This window comes from Scardinius erythrophthalmus, assembly GCF_964197995.2.
Source record: "Scardinius erythrophthalmus genome assembly, chromosome: 24".
Lineage (NCBI taxonomy): Eukaryota > Metazoa > Chordata > Actinopteri > Cypriniformes > Leuciscidae > Scardinius > Scardinius erythrophthalmus.
The window spans coordinates 10,649,249-10,669,097 of record NC_138244.1 but is presented as its reverse complement, the minus strand read 5'-3'; the positions used below and the strand labels follow the sequence as shown (position 1 = coordinate 10,669,097).

General features: G+C 36.9%; 1 protein-coding gene across 1 annotated transcript in view; it reads left to right on the top strand.

The window, feature by feature from the left end:
* The window catches only part of ntrk3a (neurotrophic tyrosine kinase, receptor, type 3a), a 206,034-nt gene extending 186,482 nt beyond the window's left edge, over positions 1-19,552 (top strand). The window contains exons 13-16 of the mRNA XM_081355621.1: positions 2,707-2,879; positions 7,203-7,446; positions 16,188-16,346; positions 19,015-19,552. Coding sequence (XP_081211747.1) covers positions 2,707-2,879; positions 7,203-7,446; positions 16,188-16,346; positions 19,015-19,200 — 762 coding nt within the window. The 3' untranslated portion in view covers positions 19,201-19,552. The remainder of the gene's footprint in view (positions 1-2,706; positions 2,880-7,202; positions 7,447-16,187; positions 16,347-19,014) is intronic.
* The last annotated feature ends 297 nt before the right edge of the window (positions 19,553-19,849 follow it).

The window sequence follows — 19,849 nt, the reverse complement described above, 5'->3', positions numbered from 1 at the left end:
TTATATATAGCTCCCACGTTTTCTTTTTTTTTATTATCAGTGAGATCTTGTTGGCTTTCATGGTGTTGCACTTTAGTCCGAAATGGTTGGAGGAATAAATCTGGGCAATAACACTGTCTGCTACTGTCTGACGGTTTATCATCCAGCAAAGCACATCATTCTGGAGATGCTGTGATCAAGAGTGATGGAGCTGACAGTGTCTTTTAGAATCTTGTGATGGTGTCTGAAGAAGATTCTCATGTGAAGAACAACACAAGCAGCCACATGCCCTGTTTTACCTCTGACCCATTGGAAGAAAATCAAAAATGATCTCTCTGATATCTATTTTTTTTTCCTTTTCAACAGAAATTAAATTACATGGAGAGCAAATAGAGGAGACTTCAGTTTTTTTCCTAAGAAAAAGAATAGAGGGCTACTTAAAATTAAGGAATCTAAAAAGAAATCTAAATAAAATGTATTAATACATTTTTAAAACAGTTAAATGTAACTATGACATAAATGAATAACTCCCTTTCCAAATTGATGCATAAATAGAAATTAAAACCTCTATTTAATTAATGTTTATCCATTTCTTAATTCATTTGCCAATTTCTCTATCCATTTGTCAAAGTTAAAATGTCATTGGACTATTCACATGCGAGCAGCCAATGAACTTTGACACACAAAGTACACTGAGATTAACCACAAAAAAAAAAATTCTCTGATTAGTCAAGATATTAAAATCAAAAGGCAGAGATCTCAATAAACTCTTTTCTCATTAGGTTCCTCCAAGACCAAACCATGCTGTTCTTAGAAGAATCTAATGAGACACTAGTTTGAGCTATACAACCCACATTCATTGTATAGCTCTAAACCCCCACTGTATTTCAACAATTGTGTAGTTTTCATTTAGGAATTGTAGGAGAAACGTCTAGTCTGAGGCAAAGTTGATACTTTGAAATCTAAATGAGTCTCTTCAGCTTTGAAAGAACAACCTCTGAGCAATAAAACGTTCCTCCGGGAAGCTGCTTGGCTTCGTCTGCTTCATGGAGCTCCATCGCAGCAGCTGTTGTTTGAAAGCTGTCCAACTCAAATTCAGAGAGGTCAAGTTTTTCCTTGTATTTTGGCCAAAGAGCTACCAGCGTCTCTCTCATACCTTTGCTCTCCCTCATCTCCACCTGATGCCCAAGACCTCCAGACCCTTATTACAAGTGACAGCCTCCCAGGTGTTGCTGGATTCGTCCCCTCTGCTCTTCCCAGCCCTGTGCAGGTGGCCAATTTTGCAACACAGGAGTAATAAAGCATTATGGATAGGGATAGATACCTCGCCATCTGCGAATTGGTTCCCTCATCCATCTCGAACGCATGAACCTCTGTGCAATTCCTGATATGGATTAACCCACGGTAGCTCTAATTAAAATTAAACTGCGAGTTCTGAGGGCGAAACGCAATTATAACATAATTGAAGGAGCGATTCCTCACAAACACAACGTGATGCTGCATCTGGCTGCTAGAGTGTCTGGGAAACCAATTGACATATCACGGCCAAGGCCACTAAGGGGGGTTATTTTTCTGTGAATGATGGGATATAAAATGACAAAAAGACGGATGTGTACAGGCGACTATTTAGTCTTCCAGAAAAGACAAAGAAGGGCACGAGCAAATCAGAGACGTCATGCTGGTCAGTTTGAGCATCTTCCTTGGCATCCCTTGGTTTAGTCCATGCATTTAACTGTTGTGAAAAAGTCTGATGTTACCTGAATGATTTAAAGCACTTTCGGCGTCTACAAAATAACATTTGTGTCAACTCATCTACATTTTGATTATGCATTTACATATACAGTCAAAAATAGCTCAGCATGCTCCATTGGTTTTAAATTGTTCAGGATTCATAAGCCATTAGAGACGGATCCGTTTGTATACAGATTAGTTGGAGAGGTTAGTCCCGTTAACCTGATTAATTGTTCACTTGAATTATTTATTACTGACTGACTCATTTAAGCTCCCTTAATTAATTTACTTGTGACTTTGCTATTAGTTTTTTTATACGGTACATTTCAATCCTGTATATCCACAATATATCCTCTTGAAGACAAAAATGTCATCATTAATATTGTTTTCAGTACTATTATTACTTTTTATTAATATTCATAATCAGTTGTATTATGTGTCTGTATAATTACTTTTTTGTATCAATAGTCATTTGTAATCATTGTATTTTGTGAATCATAGTGTTCTTGAGTACATATGTTTGAGAGAGACTTTGGGACAGCTAGACTGCATGAACGGGGGGGGGGGGGGAGTTTGTGCTGAAGAGTTAGAGATATTAATTATTATATTTTTGTGATTAAACATTTCAAACATGCATTACAAAAACATTTTTAATATGTTTATTTGTCAAAAGAATTTCAGAATAAATCCCAAAAATGTCTCTGATTAGTCAAGATAATAAAGTCTCCAGAGATCTCAAACTCATTTCTCATTAGGTTCCTCCAAGTCCAAAACTATGCAGATGAGTTTGACTTATGCAATCCACAATAATTTTTGATCAAAAAACAAAGGCACATTTCATTCCTGGATATCCTCTAATATTAATGTTTTGTCTTTGAAATATGGATTTTAATTGAACTTTTCCCTTTTTTGCCTACAATGCTCAAGTGCCTGGCTGAGTAGCTAATTTTGTGATCATTAGACAATAAACGGTCTGTCTTCTGTTTCTTCCTTCAGACCCTGAAGGACCCCACCCTTGCGGCGAGGAAAGACTTCCAGCGGGAGGCCGAGCTGCTGACCAACCTTCAGCACGACCACATCGTGAAGTTCTACGGCGTCTGCGTGGACGGTGACCCGCTTATCATGGTCTTCGAGTACATGAAACACGGAGACCTCAACAAGTTCCTCAGGTGTGTGGATGGAATCAACACACTACACACACATTATGTCATGATGTGTAATCGTTAATCGTTATGTAAACAGTAATCGTTATGCTTTGCTTGTAAAATGATCTCAAATACAAAGGGAATCAGTTATTATTGATTGAGGTCACAGACCATTTTTGAACATAATTATACACCCACTGAATTCCAATGTGATGCTCTGGGAATACAAATCATCCTCAGGAGTTGCAGTGAGCCAGGGTTATGACAGAAATGGCAAAAAAAAAAAATGTAAAACATTTTTTTAAAACAAATGTTTTAAATAAAAACAAAATATAACACTTGACTGTGATATTGTATGAGTAATTGAGTCCCGTTAAAGGGGCTACAGGTATATATGTAGAATTCAGAAACCCTTGTTGTTAGCGACACCTGTGGCCGTTAAGTGAACTGCAGCCAGCAACGTGCTCACTAGGGGTGGGACGATACAGGTACCTCACGATTCAATTCTGTGGCGATATGTGGTCCACGATATGATAATATCACGATTCGCGATATCTACGATATTCAATATATTGGAAGAAATTTCATCAACGATATATCACGATATATGTGACTGAAAAGAAAAAGAAGGAATAAGGAAATAAGGAAATTTTATGCATTTATTAATGCCAACATTTCCAACATTGTGCAAAGAAATATGCACTTGCATAATAACTGCCTCCTGGTCTTAAATGTAAACACTGTACATCTAGACAGATAAAAGTGCATGAACATTACAAAACAACATGAGCATTAACATGTGTAAACCATAATACTGAAACGTCAGTAGCGAACGAGGTGCATTTGCAGATTCGTAGTGTTGCTGTTATATTTTATCTTTGCAAAGCAGTTCTTGCAGATTGCATAGTCTTTATCCAGTGCCTTTCCGTCGACTGTCTCGTAAAACCCTTTAGAGTGGAAACTAGCGGGTGGGTCTTTGATTAGTTTTTAGCGCAATTTTCCACCGGACAAAATTGCGATTGTTAACTCATGATTTCTGTTCTGTCTGTGCGCACCAATCTTGTACTTCTATCTACTCCTCAACCAGACCACCTAGAGACTTCTGGTTTTCGGCAGTATGTTAAGGAAGGTCTAATCTCGGGAACGCACAAAAAAAATCCAGGAAAAGATTTACTATCTCTTAGTGTTGTGATCCCATGACGTGAGAAAATTGCGCTAAAACACTCACTGAGTTTTTATTACTTGTTTATTGTTTTCCGCCATTCTTCTCGCTTCTCTTTTTTTCTGAAATTCTCTGTTGTTGTTAGTTAACTTGTGTTCTTCACCGGCCGCTGTTTGCGCCACTTTACCCCTATTTACTCTAACAGCGCCCCCGCAAACAGAATGGTAGATATTGGGTAGTGACAGTGACACTGACAACGGGTAAATTAATCATTTTGTGTTGTAATAAAATATCGATATTGGGCGTTAGTGTATCGATTATTTATTGCGACAGAGAGCACAACAATATATTGCAATATCGATTTTTTTTCCCACCCCTAGTGCTCACACTCATACACACTTAATCTGAACATGATTTAAGGCCCCTCACAGCGAAGTTCTTTTTCGCTCTTCGCATAGAAGTAAAACATTGGAAATACCTTTGCAGTGAACATCCCGACACGTCCATGCTGCTGAGAGCGGCTTTTAGATGAATATGTAAATATGTGCTGTGCACTTTCGTCTCAATAACAAAATAAACACGCAACGAAAATAACAGCGGTGTGAAAGCAGCAGTTAAGAAAGCATTTGATAATAGCGGATATGTTACCATCAGATCTGCGATTCACTAGCATCGTGTCGACAGATGAGGTTTAGTGGGGGGTAATTGAGAATGAATGTGGGAAAGTCACGTGAGAGGAGGCATTGCCTCCATCGTGCTTTGATTGGATATGATCAGTTATGATTGAATATGACTGGTTCGTGTGATAAATTCCGCCACTCATTAGCCTGAATGAAGATAATGGCCCAGAGAACAACATAGTGTTGGCCCTTATCCGGCCCACATCTGGTACGCGTGGAATCCACATGTACCAGATGTGGCCCGGATCTGGGCCAACACTATGTTGCTGTCTAGGGGGAAGAATAATTAAAAAGTAAGTAAATAAAACTTAACAGGGCCTGAAAACATGATGACTGTGTGGTGTGTACAAGGTTGATGACTGTTGAAATTCAGTGACTATAAAAAAAAAAAGCTGAACATTAGTTCACAAGAAATATACATTGTTCAAAATGTTACTACCTTTAGTTATTAATAGTTTAGTTAACTATCTTGATGAAATTTATACTTGATTTTAATAAATAGAAATATACATAGCTATTGCCAAAAATACAAAATAGAACTGTATTTGGTCTCTTTTTTTAATTTAATGTTTATTTAACAGACTTAAATTTACATATTTAAATTTACATTTATATCTGCCTCATTTTAATACATCTGGCTATGTGAGACTATGAATTAATCCCTTTTATGTGCATGACACATTGACATTACAGTACAGAATAGCCCTTTCGGCTTTATCATAAACATTGTATAAGCATTCATTCCATGTGACATTCGGAAGAGAGGCTTTCGGGAGCGAGCGTAACGGTCACATCCTTTGTATTTTCCTGGCGAAATCGATCCAAGTCCTTCACATAAAAAATACAGGCTTTCATAGATAACCTAGGAAGTATGGGGTAAGTCTCTATTTTTCGCTACAGTCTGTTCATACACTGGCAATACAAAAAGCGATTAATTCATGGAAATTCTTACAAATAGCCCCTTTAAGGCAAGACATTTCACTCAACAGCCATCTTTGAAACACCTCTTGGGCAGCTATTTCAGTCATGCAAGTACAGCTCCTATCTCTTTGAATAAATTTTGTTTTTATTCAAAATTCACTGCATTTTTTTCAGGCTAGACCAGCCAATGCGCATATGCAGTCATAATGTGCGTGTCTCAGAATGCTGGCTGTTTCTATAGTTGCACTGCAGTGACACAATGACTTTACCAATTGGAGATTGGCTCTTTTTTTTTTGAAGATGGGACTATTCTGCCTTATTGCGCTTTAAAATGTCTCCCATTCATAGTAATAAGAGTGCACCATTTTTGTATATCTAAAGTCTTTATGCTTAACATGAATATTTCAGCTCCTATAAGTGATCAGCTGATCCCTAATGTTATAACGACTTTTTCCTTTTTTAATGATCTTGCAGTGAGACAAACTTTATTATTCCATATAGTTTCTTAATTAATATGGTCATAAAATTGCATAAATACACAAGTATAAAATAATTTGCAACATAAATAAATAATTTTAGATGTTTGTCTAACCACAGGACACTTTCTCAGAAGTATCTAAAAAATATATAATTATTTGAAATATGTGCGTGCAAAAATACAAAAGAATTGTTAATTTTTAATACAATTATTTTTTTCACTCTAGATTTCAAAAATTTTATCGAGTAGTGATTCATTTTTTACAATTTGTACAGCAATATAGGTAATATTTTAGTTTAAATGAGAGTTTAGGTTCAGATGACAAAGTGGTTGGGAACCCCTGCATTAGAATGTTGGGTAAACCAGTTGCGTGCCGTTTTCTTATCGTTGTGATGTAAAATTCAGCTTTGTGATGTCAGCAGGGCCCATCTGACCGTGACTGATAGGTTACAACCTTCCACAATGGTATTGAACAAGGTGGATACATAGGTGTACATGGTTTCTGACAGGGCTCTGTCGAAAGAGCAGAAATTGCTTTCTTTTTCCAGCTAGCAGGATTATAGGGGATAACAGGTTTCGTCAAAACTGCTTCATACGTAATGACACTATAAGGCGATAGATTCATGAAAAGGCTGAGAAAACTGACAGGGATGCAAATTGCATCGTACAGTATTCGTTTCCTTTGAAGAGGAAAGTACTCTGTTGATAATTTGCATTGACATGAATAGCCGCATTAGTTTATTTAAATTTTCCATTGATTTGTTTTCTTCTGCATTCATGAATATAACTTTAATTCTTATCTAATGCACTGCAGAATTCATTTACTTTTTAAAGGGGATAGTTCACCCAAAAATGAACATTCTGTCATCATTTACACACACTCAAGTTGTTCCAAACCTGTATGAATTTATTTTATTCTCTGCGTATCTCGTATGAAATCAATTCATACAGGTTTGGAACAACTTGAGAGTTTGTAAATGATGACAGAATTTTCATTTTTGGGTGAACTATTCCTTTAAGTGTGTTGAAAGCATCCAAATACTTGTTGGGACCAAAGTGACAGAACTGAATTCAGTTGGGTCATTCTGTCTGTTTTATACTTACAGAGCTCACGGTCCAGATGCAATGATCCTGGTTGACGGACAGCCACTTCAGACCAATGGGGAACTGGGTTTGTCTCAGATGCTGCACATAGCCACTCAGATCGCATCAGGGATGGTCTACCTGGCGTCTCAGCACTTTGTGCACCGTGACCTGGCAACACGCAACTGCCTGGTGGGAAACGGGCTGCTCGTGAAAATCGGAGACTTCGGAATGTCAAGAGACATCTACAGCACTGACTACTATCGGGTAAGAGCGGTTTTGTATTCATAAATGCTTGAGCAATATAAATGTTTGTCAAAAATTGCAAGTCGGTGGAAAAAACATTCTTAAGATCTTGAATCATTCAGCTCTGAGACAGTCTGAACCTGTATGTAGTTCATTGATTAGTCATCAAATATCTACAAAACACAAATTAACCCTTTGTCAATTGTGGCGTATGATGGATCCATAATTAAATGCATAATTACTAATTTTGAATGACTTCTGAAAAGTTGTAATATTTATACATCCAGCTGCTTTTATTTTAAAAGACCTTAATCATATTGTTTATTTACAGTCATTAGATTAGTCATACTGAGTGTTAATTAAGGACAAGGTTAAAAAAATTCACCATATTTGTTATTTGGTATTAAAGATATTAACATACTAACAAAGCCCATTAAACATCTAAATCATACACAGAGCTCTGAATACAAGCCTTGATGATATGTTACCATTTATTGGGTATTTTAAAAATACATTTGAGATGTAAAAAGCACAAATATCATATTCATGTTTTGCAAGGATAATTCACATTCATAATTTGTGGATTCACAACCATATTAGATTTGAATTAAAGGAGTATATATTTAAAGTGATACAGTACTTCACCAAAAATGTTTATTCTGTGATCATTTACTCACCTGTCAATCCAAATTCATATGACTTTTATTTATTCTTGCATGAAACGCTAAAGGAGAGATTTCGAAACATGTGCAAGCTGCTGTTTGTCTGTGTTATGAAAGTGAATGGGGACCATGCAGAGAAGGGAAAACAGTGTAGGGAAAATAGCAGCTTGGACACTTGGCTAGATATTGGAACCACACAAGGGTGAGTAAATGATTATAGAAATTTGAATTTGTGGATGAACTATTTCTTAAAATTTCAAGTATAAATTCAGACAATTCTGACTCATTCCAGCTGGTTGGCTCAATTACATGCTCCAGACCCATTTGTGCTTCTACAGAAGATCCTCAATCAAAATCTTGTCTTTGCCTGACACAGACATGGGCCTCTCTGTAGATTTGGTCTAGATGACAGAGGGCTCAATTTGCAAGATGAGGGCCCTAAATGAATTAAAATGTATGTCTTCACTTAGCGCTCAACAAGAGGATGAATGAGGTGACGCAGAATTTACGGAGCTTTCTCTATCGCTCGACTAGATTAAGTTGATTTGAACATGATTGTTCATCTCGCATTTTTAGGGCACTGAAGTGAAATGAGAATTTTACTCACTGTCAGAAGTCAAGAAATTATTCAGGAGCCAAACTAAACAAGCGCACAGCTCAATAAGCATTCGTACTGATTCTGTCAGTGGCTTGTAGTGGACTTTTGAACTGAGGAGACAAATGCCATGCTATGTATTTCAAACAAGCCACATCAAATATCAAGTTTGGTTTATTTAGGTGTTTTCTTTGTTTTTTAATGCTTTTGTGTGTTAATGTTTTTAAAGGGGTAATGACATGGAATTTATTTATTTTAATGTTCTTTGAGGTTCACTTAATAATGTTAACAAAGTGTTTCGCACAAAAAGGCAAATGCGTTATTAAAAATTATTACTTTTAGTCCTCATTCTGAACTTCTGTCGGAAATAAGGGGCAGCTCCTTTAAGGCTTGTCACTGAACGTCCACTGTTATGATTGGCTAACATCACTGCATACATAGAAAAAAGTATTAATTTAATAAAAATTAAAAAATGAACTTTTTTTGCTATAATAATAATAATATAGTATTATTAATATAAACCTATTATTTATTTATTTATTTGATTTGATTTCTTTTACATTTATTTTGTGATGTTTATGAATATATATATATATATATATATATATATATATATATATTCATTATTTTAGAATTATACAATATTTAAATTGCCTATCTCATGCTTAAAACAATGCCTAACCTTGCTTACCTCAAGGTGGACAGTGCAAAAGTGACCGGAAGCAAGACATTGTTCTGAATACACTGAAAGAAAAAAATAAACCTGATGATCGAAAAGCGGAAGCTACTTTTGCCTCAAAAGTAGCATATTTCTAAATGCAGATCCTTGAGTAGACACGGGTTGTTGCTGTTCAGAGAATCAGTCCTAAATGCAATGGAGGAAATATGTTACATTAACAGTAAATGTCAAATAGACCATTGCATCTCATCTCACTTAATATATTCTGTGGCTTACTTTATTTTAATGGCACTGTGAAATGGCTGATTGCACTCTGCAGCACAAAAGAGACAGAAATCAATTTACTGTTCCTAACAAACAGGAAGTGACCCAAACCATCACTGTTTTGCAAAAGCAAACCTAAATGTCCATGCGTCTGCGAGGCAGTTGGCATTGATTCCTAAAGATAAGCAGCATGAGATCTATTTAATCATTTAATTCAATACAGAATACTATTGATGAACAAATAAAATGGGCTATTTTGTTAAGCTCTATTGGATTCCTTTGAGTCAAATCTGCCATGCAGAATTCTGTTTATGCGCCATTGTAGAGCATTTCAAGTTAGTTATCTATGTGAGAAGCATATCATTAGGTTTCAGAAACAAAGCCTTTATCAATATTCAGAGTTGAGTATCCTTGATTTCCACAAATTGTTATAGTATAAACCTAAACCTGATCTGAAAAGGTCTCTCTTAGTTGCTCCTAACCGCAATAGGCACATACGCCTCTCATCTCAGAGCAGATATAAACCAAAATGGCATCCAACAGCCCGTCTTCTCTGACACCGGTGACATTCTGACGTGTTCATTCTCCAGAAAGAACCTCTACAAGGTGGTCTCCTGGGATTGAACGCAGTCAGTTAGCCTAGAGTCAGTATTCATCAACAGCTTGGCTTCCTCGTCCATGTAATGATTGCGCCGTATAATCTCACTTGCAGAAGTTAGAGAAGCTGGGGTCGATTTCAAGTTGCTCAGGTTTTCTTTGTCAGTGTAAATTTGATGTAGGAACCAAACACCTCAACTTCCTGCCAGCAAGACCTGGCAAAGCAAAGCTGAGTTACCTTGCTTCAAACCCACTCGTGTCTGGTGCTAGACAGTTCTATGATGTGCATGAAGGACTTGTTGCGGTTGAATACTCCATTAACTGATGGGTAACCAAGTTAATAGTGCCAGATCAGAAAACCTTCACTCTGCATTATGCACTGTTACTTTTTCCATCTGTTAATGCACATTTGTTTGGTACATTGTACATCTCTTCTGAAACTAGTAAAGTGAGACAGAAAACTGCTGGAAATTCCAACCGCATATGTCTATTTCCTCAACGCTCTTTAACTCATTTAATGACATCATCTCTCGTCAGCTGCTCATTGAAACAAACATGCTATTGATTTTAATATGCACTAATTACCGCTATGTGATTCCCATCCTCCTCGCCTATGATTCTTCCACCCTCCAGTCGCTAATTGTGTTGCCTTTCATTGGTGCCCTTTCAGATTGCGTTGGCATTTTTGTCACCACCCTGCCAGTTCTCATTCCGATCTCAACGAAGCCCCGCAGACTGATTTACATGCATCTGCAGTCTCGTCGTTCCACCTCAGATAAGGGGGGGGGGAGCAATCTGGGGAAAGCTATTCAGATGAATGCAAGTTCAATCAATACTATCGATTCCATTTCCCAAACACTCGAGCACAAATAGTTTCACTAAACAAAAACACTAAATATGTATGTGTTTGGATTAGCATCCTAACATTCTACAAATACTGTAGTCTACTTAGTGCACTTTTCTCTATCATACATTGCAGTATAAAACAGAGTACACTGTATGTCACAGTGCAGTGTACTTGACTTGACCTTACATTTCCAGTGTGACACCTGAACTGTTACTTATAGCCGTAATCTTTTTTAACTCATTTGATCTGACTTGTAAATGTTGAATAAAAAATGGAAAATAAAAGTTACCTGCAATAACAGCCACTCACTTGGAATGTAATGAGTTCATGTAATTTAGCATACTGTTTCACTTACTTTTTTTAAAAGAAAAAGTAAGTTCTATATACAATGCAAGCTTGTTTCCACCACAAAATAAAAAAGGTACTTGTGACTTTTCATCTTAGAATTGTCTTTCTACTTGCAGTTGCAGTTTTTTAGAATTGCGTGATATAAACTTTTGATATAAACAATTGTGGATTATTGTCAGAATTGTGAGATATAAACTTGAAATTACAAATTATAAAGTAAAAATTGCGTGTTATAAAGTCAGAACTGTGAGATATAAACTCGCAATTGCTAGAAAAAAAGCCAGAATTGTGAGTTATAAAGTCAGAATTGTGAGTTATAAAGTCATAATTATATGATTTAAAGTCAGAATTGTGTTATAAAGTCAGAATTGTGGGATATAAATTCGCAATTGCGAGAAAAAAAGCCAGAATTGCGAGTTATAAAGTCAGAATTTGTGAGTTATAAAGTCAGAATTATGTGATATAAAGTCAGAATTGTGTTATAAAATCAGAATTGTGGGATATAAATTCGCAATTGCGAGAAAAAAAGCCAGAATTGCAAGTTATAAAGTCAGAATTGCGAAATATGAAATATATTCTTTCTTTCTATATCTATACTATATCTAGACACTAATGTACTCTATAATAATAGAAATGTAGGCTATGCTAAAAATAGTATGCTATTTTGGCAGCTAAATTCTACTCCTACTATTTCTCCAAAATGGCAGAGAGAGTAAGAATAGTATGCTAGTATGGTATTCTGTATTTAACTGTGTCATACAAGATACTATTCCTCTCAATGCAAATGTATTGAAAATGCAAATCCAAAATGTAGCCTGTTATTGCAGTATCTTGTTCTAGCTAATCAAAAGATAGCTAACCAGTCTTAAGCAGTTAGCGCTATGCTAATAGACTAAGTTCTTAACTTTTAATCAAAGGCTTATTGAAAACACAAAGAAAATAAATCTTTCATTCAACCATTTTTAGCTTGTGACGTGTCATTTAAATGACATTAACATGTTTTCATAAGCTATTTTTTATATCATTTCTAGTCAGGCTGTGGGGGAAAGGACCTGGCATGGCAGCAGAAAGTCACTAGCATTGCAGCTAACACAGTTAGCGCCGTATTTTACTGTTTCAAGCTCTCCAAACATTGTTCTGTCTCTCTCCCCTCTATCTATGTCCATTATGGTGATCATACCTTCATTACCTTCATCCCTGGCTGACTTTTCCTGGCAAGGATGTTGTGCGCTAACGCTAAAGTGGGCTGAGTTAGCCAGGCGAGCAGCTCAGTATGGCCATAGGGAGCAGTTCCTGCCCACGCATGGGGAGCGTTAGCAGCGGCCCGGTAGTACCCTGAACTCCATCTCACGGAACAAGAGGAGTGTTGTTTGACCGCAGCAGGACTGGCATATTGCTTACACCTCCTAAAGGGCAGAGGCGGGAGGGAAAGAGCGAGCCAGCGAGAGGAGGGATATTTGCCACACATCACTGGAGCCTGTGGGACAGCTTCCTCCTCTGTGAGGAACTGGCTGCGAATGAGAACCACAGAAGCGTAGCTGATTAACATACACAGCCTTCTACTGCCTTATCGTTCCCTACATTAAAGACATTACACCAGGAAAAAAAAACTCCCAGACTTAAATTATAGTACATCTCAATGCCTCTATAGTTTCCTAATCACAGAGACGTTCATATTTTTGCACTCATTATTCTAAGTCATTTGCCGTTTGCAAATTGAAATGAGTTGTGAGCTACGCGGATGTGCAACCTATGATTTTTTGTTGTTTATTGATAAACAGCAATTTATTCATCGTCAAAGCATCGAAAACTGTGACGTTTTCCTAATTCCTAAATTGTCGTTGTTGTGCTCAGAGCTTAGAGACACGTCCTGTTGCCAAGGATACACTCATGACAAAGCAATAGAGCCAAAGAACATTTGACCATAATCTCATTTATAGTTGTTTTTCTTGTGATTATTTTTAACACACAACTATTTTGTACCTAAATGCATTTATGATAAAAATAAAAGCACAATAAGCATCCTACAAAGAAGAAATTAGGCAGTCTGTGGATGTACAGTATGCCGCAGACTGCTTTGTATTCCTGCACACAGTCAATAGCCTGACCCCCATGTGAGCAAACCACTAATGAGCCTTGTAATTAATACGCAGTCGCCACTTACGAGTTGAAAGCCGCAATAACCACGCAACTGCCATTGAAACGTCACTCTCAGTTGTCCTGGCATGGCTGTAATTAACACAAGCAACAGACACGAAGAGGAAATAGATTCTAAACCAATCCAGTCCGGTGCCGGCCCAGGGCAGAGATGATTAATGTCTTGTTGTTTTAATCGATTAATATCTCGCTTAACATTGGGAAAGCCTGGAGGGAGACTTTATTTATGGCCTTTGATGATTTGGAGCTGTCAAAAACCCTTAATGGATACATTTGTTTTCCCTTCCTCCATCTTTTCTGGTTTCTCAGTTTTCCATGTCAAAGCTCTTCAGATATTGTAAGTAGGGGTGGGAGATATACCAATAGACACGAATTAACTGGTAGACTTTATCGCGGTTTTGCACCCGTGCTGCGCAGTCACAAAAGCTCATTTGCATAAGTTTTTAACCATTGCTATTTAAAAACAAGTGAATTCAAACCATTTAGCACAATAAGCGGCAAAAGGGAACTAATTTCAGCATACGCACGTGTTGTGCATGAAGCCGATACTCATACAGCGCAAATACTAGACTGAGTTGTTTTTGCCGCCTTATTGGATTTGAACAGTCAGAAACACACACTTATGTGTCAAAATGGCCAGTGAATGTTCTCATAAACACAGTCATGAGAATACATTCTTAAGTGAATGTAAACAGTTTAGAAATCGCACGTGTTTCAATATTCGATCAGTCTATTCAGTCTTAAAGTGACAGTAGCCTAATAAACCCGTTGTCTGAATGTTACTCAAACAACAAAAGACAGAGAAAATCACTCACTGAATCACTTTTGTTACTTTATTGAGATTAAATTTGGATTTCTATTGAATTACTTTTCAATTTAGTGCTTGAAGTTTTTCAGGTAGGGTTTTTTTCTAATGTAGTCTTGTCCTAATGCTTGTTAACTGTTGTCTTCAATAAGCTTGAGAGTTTTTTTGGTGTTCTTGTTTGTTTGTTTTTTTACTTTTGCTTGTATTATTTTTTTGTTATATTAAAACTGGTGATGAGAATTATGAAATTTCAATGGTATCAAAAACTGTCATAAAAACCTTATTTAATGCAAAAATCACTATATTATTATACAACTCATATTGTGATATTAGATATAAGATTTTGGTTATATCGCCCAGATATAATTGTACATCATACTGTTATTTTTCACAGCAACCAGGAAGGTCAATTTACCAGCAAAAATGACTATAATGATAACTATATATTAGCCTCCACACCAGTGCACGATAATGTTCTGTTTATTCTGCTGCTTTTAATGATCTGGCTCTTTAAATTCAGAATGGATTCTCATTGGCTGTCAGTTTATTGTTCATCAGCTGGGAAAAAAAAAATCAGAAATTTATTCTGAAGATATCGTTTCTCTGATATAATTGTGGTGTCATTGTTTCTATTTTTCAAAGAATTATGTGATTATTAAAACTTTGTAAGTATCATTATCATTTTAGTTATTGTCCTTTGTGTGAATCAGTCTCTGTAGTTGTGGTGTGGACGTCTCCATTCTCATAGATTTAAAACGTTACTGAAACGTCATTATTGAAACGTTATAGTTATCGTCCTTGGTGACATACTTAAAGGGTTAGTTAACCCAAAAATGAAAACTGTGTCAGTAATTACTCACCCTCATGTTGTTCCAACCGCGTAAGACCTTCGTTCATCTTCGGAACACAAATTAAGATATTTTTGATTAAATCTGAGAGTTGTCTCACTCCTCCATGGGCTTTCAGAGGGACCGAAACTTGCTGGCCCAGAAAAGTTATTAAAGAGATCGTTAATATAGTCCAAGTGACTACAGTGGCTTGATCCTAAGTATATCAAGCGACGATAATACTTTTTGTGCGCAAAAACAAACAAAAATAACAACTTTATTCCACTATTCATTTCCTTCTCTCTGGGCCTCGTAGTGTTTTTGCGCTGCGCGTCTGTGTTGCACGTCATCACGCATCACACACATGACCCGCTTCGGCCAATTGTGAGTCTACGTGGTGACGTGTAACACAGACGCGCAGCGCAAAAACACTATGTGAACCAACTAGAGGCCCAGAGAGAAGGAAATGAATAGTGGAATAAAGTCGTTATTTTTGTTTGTTTTTGCGCACAAAAAGTATTCTCGTCGCTTGATATACTTAAGATTAAGCCACTGTGGTCACTTGGACTATATTAACGATCTCTTTAATAACTTTTCTGGGCCAGCAAGTTTCGGTCCCTCTGAAAGCCTATGGAGGAGTGAGACAACTCTCAGATTTAATCAAAAATATCTTAATTTGTGTTCCGAAGATGAACGAAGGTCTTACGCGGTTGGAACAAAAAGAGGGTGAGTAATTACTGACAGAATTTTCATTTTTGGGTGAACTAACCCTTTAAGAAATTACAAAATACTGTGAAAAATTCATGAAAAGTCATGAAATGTGGACGTAAAAAAAAGAAAAAATCTCAAAATGCACCTACAAGACTTTTAATAATTTGTAATAATTTTAACATAAAGTGTTGTTAATCTTTAGTAATGCGAGTTTGTGAAGTTCACTAGTCTCTGACTGTCTTTGATAATCAGGATATGGTGCTCCAACAGGTGGGTGGACACACCATGCTACCCATTCGCTGGATGCCACCAGAAAGCATCATGTACAGGAAGTTCACGACGGAAAGTGATGTTTGGAGCTTCGGCGTCATCCTCTGGGAAATCTTCACCTACGGCAAGCAGCCATGGTTTCAGCTGGCAAATAATGAGGTATGTTCATTTTATCGGATTCCATAAGAAAAATCTCTCAGACAGAAAGAAGTCTTCTTTTTCAGCTGTTTGCTAGCCCTCTGGCTAGCTTTGGTCACGCGTTATTAGTAAACTGTATGACTGCCGTAGGTGAAAGCAAGGTGTAAAGACTCATTGCCCAGATGAAATGATAATAAAAAGCTTAATGGAGACAGAATGTCTGTACTGGACGAAAAAAGCTGGTACAGGAGTGTGAAAATAATGTAGCATTCTGAGACACATTCAGTCTTGAGACAGGATGACTAAGGAGCGAAATTAAACAGCATAATCACTGGCGGTTGTCATGAGGCTTTTGACAGGTATAGACTGTAAGTCAAGCTCATCTCGAACATGACGTCTTCCTATGAAATGAACAGGGAGTACACATGTTGAAATGTCAAGTTGTTGGATTTTTTGTCTCAAACATACTCCCTCGTGTGTCGAGTTAATGAGGAACATCGCCACTTAATTTTCGGCTATTGTTCTCCATGTAACGTTTCGCAACTAAGGTTTGGATGAACTCCAAACAGCCACACACACATAGAGATGCTGCTCCCAAACTATTCCATTGTGTCTGAATAGCAAAGATTATTATTTACTTTCTCACATAAATCTCATAATTACCACTATTGAACTAAATGTTGTAATGGTTAAACAAGAGCCTTATAATGTTGTTTTCAGTACTGATACTAAACTGGGCAAAAATCCACATAAGTTTACTGGGATTCTCTGTGCAATAAAAAAGAAGATAGAAGAGTGGATGTAGATTGTTATAATATAAGTTTAAGGATGAATCTCATGAAACCTAATAATGCATCTAGGCCATATTTCTCCCCCATAAATTAAAAGAAAATTGTTTTGCATATTAGAAATTAAGCTATGTGTGATCCTGGACCACAAAACCAGTCACATGGGTCAATTTTTTGAAATTGAGATTTATACACCATCTGAAAGCTGAATAACTAAGTTTTCCATTGATGTGTGGTTTGTTAGGATAGGACAATATTTGTCCGAGATGCAAAATATTTGAAAATCTGGAATCTGAGGCTGCAAAAAAATCGAAACATTGAGAAAATCCCCTTTAAAGTTGTCCATTTATGTTCGCGTTGTGCTGCATTTACTCACAAAAATAAATGTTTTATACATTTACGGTACGAATTTTACAAACGATCTTCATGGAACATGATCTTTACTTAATATCCTAATGATTTTTGGCATAAAAGAGAAATTTTGACCCATACAATGTATTGTTGGCTATTGCCACAAACATACTCGTGCGACTTGTGACTGGTTTTGTGATCCAGGGTCATATATATATATATAATCAGCCACGAATTGAACAAATACAAACTAAAGCAGAGTCTTTGTGAGAAAGTGTTTTCTCTGCTGACCAAACAGAGCTGGATGTGCTGAAAATACTTCATTCCCCACTTCAGATTCCCAAGCTGTGAAAAGTGAAAAAGCGACAGCGATTCTCTTGAAGCTTCTATTCGCAGCTGTTTTGAGCACTACTTCACACTGAGATTATCAATATCAACTCAGCGAACCATAATCTATAGGTGCTGTGCGATTTATGCAAGAAAGATGTGTGTTATGCACTGAAGGGGCTTGAATGCTAATCACATGCACTGCTCCATATTCTGGTGCCAGAGGACCGGTGGCTACTGTATTGCATCAGAACTTATGCTGTCATTTCTACCGGTGGATGAAACTAAATCAAACTATCAGTCGATAGAACACAGACATCCACAAGCTGGAGTCAGTGCGGTGGACACAAGGGACCACGAACAATCATCTGTCTTTTCTAAAAGTCGATACGAAGCCATCCACAGAGGCAAATGTCTTCAGTTTCATGAGATGGTCCTATTTTGCGTATCATAACACAAAGGCCATAGATGGTTTCTTTACAGAAACAGAGAACTGTTAAATGATAGATGAAGTCTGTTGTACAAAAAAACAAAACATTCGACGGTTCTCGTGTTGTCAGGACTGTCAGCAAGTCCTCTCGCCGCATCTGACTGCTGCAGAAATACACTTGTGTTATAATTCAGAGCAAAGCTTCCTCAGATGCTTCCAAAAATCCTCATAGAGTATAAATGTAATAATTTAGAAATAAAGCTCTGATTTTTGATAGCACAAGACTTTAAGTCTGTGTGACTTGAATTACAAAAAATAATCTGTGAAATATCCCAGTACAAAAAAATAATAATACTGCAGTACCCATGCTGTTGGTCTGAAACAACTTGCATTCAAAAGTGTTTAATGATTTTGAAAGATATGTATTCCTATGGTAGCGAAGCTGGATTTTCAGCATCATGAATGGTACTGTATTTAAATATTTTGAAATCAGGAGATTCAGATTCAGGGCTTAGAATAATTGATTGAAATAAAATAAAAATAAAAAACTAACATTACTCAAAAAAGTTTAGCTAAATGTTTTATTGTCCCTCCTACATTAATAAGTTTTTTTTATTTTGTAATATTGTTGGTATCATAAAGTATGTACATACTTAAAGGCCAGGCTTAAAATGCAATGCTCAATTTTATACAATATGTAACAGGAGCCCTTGGCCTGGTAAAGTTTGAAGACCCCTGCGATAGAATATTTATCAGCAAGTAATTCCCGACTCCTTTCTCTCGGTCTTTACAGGTAATCGAATGCATCACACAAGGACGTGTGCTGGAGCGGCCACGGCTTTGTCCCAAGGAAGTGTACGACATTATGCTGGGATGCTGGCAGAGGGAACCGCAGCAGAGGTTGAACATCAAAGACATCCAGAAAATTCTTTATGCCTTGGGTAAAGCCACACCTGTCTACCTGGATATCCTGGGCTAATGTTTGTTGGGAATATGTTTGGATGTCTGTCTGCGTCTATCCAACGGAGGAACGGAAAAACCTTGGATTTACCCAAAACAACATGTACCTTACTGCGCCACTGTCAGACAACTACAACATGGGATGGACTTAAGTGCCTGCTACTCCTTTCGATACACTGGAAAACAGTCTTTAAAAAGCACTTTTACATTTTGTTTACCTGCATATAAAGATGTACAGTTCTACTGCAAGAAGAAGAGTCTCCTTTCTCTATTTCTTTTTTTTTTTCTTTTTTTTCATTTTGGTAAGAACAGCCTACTTTTAAACTCTAAAAAAGGAACAATGGAAACTATTCATTTCCCCCTAAAATATGAAAAAAAAAAAAAAAAGTTTTTGTTTTGTTGTTGTTGTTTCCTGACTGCCTGACAATTCTCCCCGTGGTTACTTGTTTTTCATTTTATAAATATATATATTTTTTATTTATTTTTCTTTTCACTTCCGAGTGTGGATGTATGCCATGTTTCTTGCTGAGGGTCGCCTTTCGGATATGACTGCTTACGGTTGCCGCGTCAGATAATTGGCGAGGACTTTTTTTCCGAAAAAAGCCTTACTGCGCTCTGATTGGCCGGATCTTCTCTTTGACTCTACAGGAAGTATCCAACAGGGCTTT